The sequence below is a fragment of the Lathyrus oleraceus genome, chromosome 7 (genome assembly GCF_024323335.1).
Source record: "Lathyrus oleraceus cultivar Zhongwan6 chromosome 7, CAAS_Psat_ZW6_1.0, whole genome shotgun sequence".
Lineage (NCBI taxonomy): Eukaryota > Viridiplantae > Streptophyta > Magnoliopsida > Fabales > Fabaceae > Lathyrus > Lathyrus oleraceus.
The window spans coordinates 272,416,931-272,419,677 of record NC_066585.1 but is presented as its reverse complement, the minus strand read 5'-3'; the positions used below and the strand labels follow the sequence as shown (position 1 = coordinate 272,419,677).

Sequence of the window (2,747 nt, the reverse complement as noted above, 5' to 3'; positions counted from 1 at the left end):
TGATAAATATAAAAATTGCATATTTGAAACAATGACTCTTTAGAACATCTCTCAATATATGTTGAGTTTCTCCATTTAGACCCATTCATCATATGAGATATGAAAATCCTTTTGATCATCTAGAAATACATTTGTATATAATAAAATTATAACAAAAGATAATCATTTAACACTTTACAATTGATTACACAAGAACAAAAATAAATAAAATAATTAATTTAATTATAAAATATTGAAACAGACCATTTAATGAATATCAATGGATTGTTTGTGATAAAGAAAGAAAGAATGTGTAGAATTAGTTGGCAGCACTGCAGATACGTCTAATGATTCCGGCGGATCCTCTTAATGGTTGAATATCTCCCATGTTTATCATAGAAGCTGCAAAATCAGATTTAAAAGCGGTAGGATTTTGGCTGTATTGAGAAACGATAGAATCCGTAGATCCACCGCTGAAAAGAACTTGGTCTGATTGTAGAAGACCCTTCTTTTGAATTAAATTCTTAAAGTAGTTGTTGTCAAAAGAATTTGGTGTGACCAAGTCGAGTGCTGCCAACTTCTGATTGTTTGAAGTGGAACTGGAAGATGGACAACCACGTTGGCGAGTGGTAGCGAATCCAGCATCTATGTCACTTGCATTGTTGTATATCCTATCACGAAATGTAAAGCATTGAGCTTGTCCGATTGTGTGGGCACCTAAGTTAGTTAAAATGAAATTGATTAATATAAGCAAATATGAAAATATGGATGTTTGAAACTAGTAATAAATTTACCAGATAGAGCAACCATGTCTTTGGCAGTGAGACCTTTAATAGTAAATTTAGATATAAGAGTTTGAAGATCGTCGGTAAAGAATGGAAGGTCCGTATTGGCCAAACTTTTGCTTGCCGTAGTAGAATCTCTTCTTCCAAGTTTCACTGTCCATGATGGACCACCTACCTGTAATTGTAAATATGAAATTATTAATATATAGTCATGAAATTATTAATAAGCATGCAATGCAAATTGTAAACTTACAGCGAATGATGCATCACGTGCGGCTACAGCTACTATGTCTGCACAAGACACAACTCCGGGACATACTTTCTCTACCTGTGATTTTGCATTATCAATGACTTGAAATCCTCTTGCTGAGTTAAGATTTGGAAGTGCAGTCTTTTCGCTCTCGATTGTGGTACTGTCATCTAGCAAAATGGATGCATCACAGCCCTGCACAAAGCAGTCATGAAAATGAAGGCGAATGAGAGATGCAGCCATGCGACGCTCTTTAGAGACAGCTGTACGAATGGCAGTTCTAATGGTGGTTAGTGCATCGGGGCATGTAGTGTCGTAAAATGTAGAAGACAACTGTGCATCACATATTGTGGCTAGCAGCACCAATATTGTAACAACAATTCTATAAGCCATGTAAGTGTTGATTGATGATTGAATTTCAGAAAATAATATATGAATGTTAGCAAGATGATTATGAAATGATCGATCATGCATATATATATATATATATATATATAGTGTGTGTAATAGAAACTGCGAGAGAATGTTTCATGGTCACTCATGTCCGCTACCTTCAACGCGTTGCACTGCAAAGGTTTGCTAATTCGCTCCTCAACCTTTTCCATATTCACAATTCTGACCAATTCTCCCTTGGTTGGTTGGTTGACAAATAGTATTGTTTCTTGCCACTTCATCATCTCTACGTACATACTTTTCAATATTTTCCTTTGAATTGTATGTCTTTATAATGCAATATTATATTCTTTCTTATGAGTCAAAATCTATTATTTCATTCATTCTGTCATATTTTCACATTTATATTTACATATAGAGAAAGTATTTTATGGACAACCATACTTTCACATATAGCACCTTGAAACGGAATTGTTTTTAGAGAAATGCATATTAAACTCCTAATGATTTACTTCAAGAGTTCCGGTTCAGTTTTGAAAAAAAAAACGTTTCTTGCCTTGTCATCTCTACCTGCATACCTTTGAATTGTATGTCTTAATAATGCAATATTATATTTTTTCTTAAGAGTCAAAATCTATATCACCTTGAGACAAAATTGATTTTATCGACAACCATACTTTCACATATAGCACCTTGAGACAAAATTGATTTTTTAGAGACTATATTAAATACTCATTTTATTAAATCCGATGATAAGTCAAACAAGTTAAAATCCAAGATTGGTATAATTTCTAACAATTTATGAGAAAGTCTTCGGTTGACAGTTTCTCACAATGACAACCCAAATATTATTATTGTTTTCTTATTATTATGGGTAAAAATTCGTTAAAGATAGACAAGTTTCTTGTAATTTAAATATCCTTTCGATCTCAATTTGTTTATAAGTGAGCATCATAGGTTCTAAATGAGTTTGTCAACGAATTTTCCAAAGACAACGATTTTGAATTCAATAAAAATGTGTCGAACCATTGAACGGTGAGGCATTAATGCGGTATCGAAGTCTTCAGAAGTTTAATTCCCAGGTGGTTTGATACCGTGTTGTTAATCGTTGGCTGAATCGGACGCGGTCAGATGTAACTCTCGTCTCAGATCATATGTGGATTCCGAAGTTGACAAGAAGGTTTGGAAACTCATTTATAAGTTGGGAGTTTCAGGAGCGGATAATAGAGATGGATGCGAGAGATAGAAAAGGCAAGTGCTTGAGGAAGAAGATTATATCGGATGTCCAATGAATTGCTTCACATTCAATATAAGATGAGGTGGTAACAAGGTGAACTGAC

The 2,747-nt window shown here is 34.0% G+C and overlaps 1 protein-coding gene across 1 annotated transcript; it reads right to left on the bottom strand.

Annotated features, from left to right (window-relative positions):
- Positions 1–1,453, bottom strand: LOC127103558 (lignin-forming anionic peroxidase). The gene is made up of 3 exons (XM_051040809.1): positions 1,018–1,453; positions 774–939; positions 1–696 (listed from the first exon to the last, which is right to left on the bottom strand). The coding sequence occupies exons 1-3, from the start codon at positions 1,405–1,407 to the stop codon at positions 299–301; spliced, it is 954 nt and encodes a 317-aa protein (XP_050896766.1). The 5' UTR covers positions 1,408–1,453; the 3' UTR covers positions 1–298.
- Positions 1,454–2,747: the final 1,294 nt, after the last annotated feature.

What these genes read in the sequence shown, in the direction of transcription:
- LOC127103558 (XM_051040809.1), bottom strand. Translation starts at nt 1,407, where the DNA reads ATGGCTTATAGAATTGTTGTTACAATATTGGTGCTGCTAGCCACAATA. An exon ending in CACGTGATGCATCATTCGCT is followed by an intron (nt 940 to 1,017) that starts GTAAGTTTACAA and finishes TTACAATTACAG; the next exon opens with GTAGGTGGTCCATCATGGAC. An exon ending in AGACATGGTTGCTCTATCTG is followed by an intron (nt 697 to 773) that starts GTAAATTTATTA and finishes TAACTAACTTAG; the next exon opens with GTGCCCACACAATCGGACAA.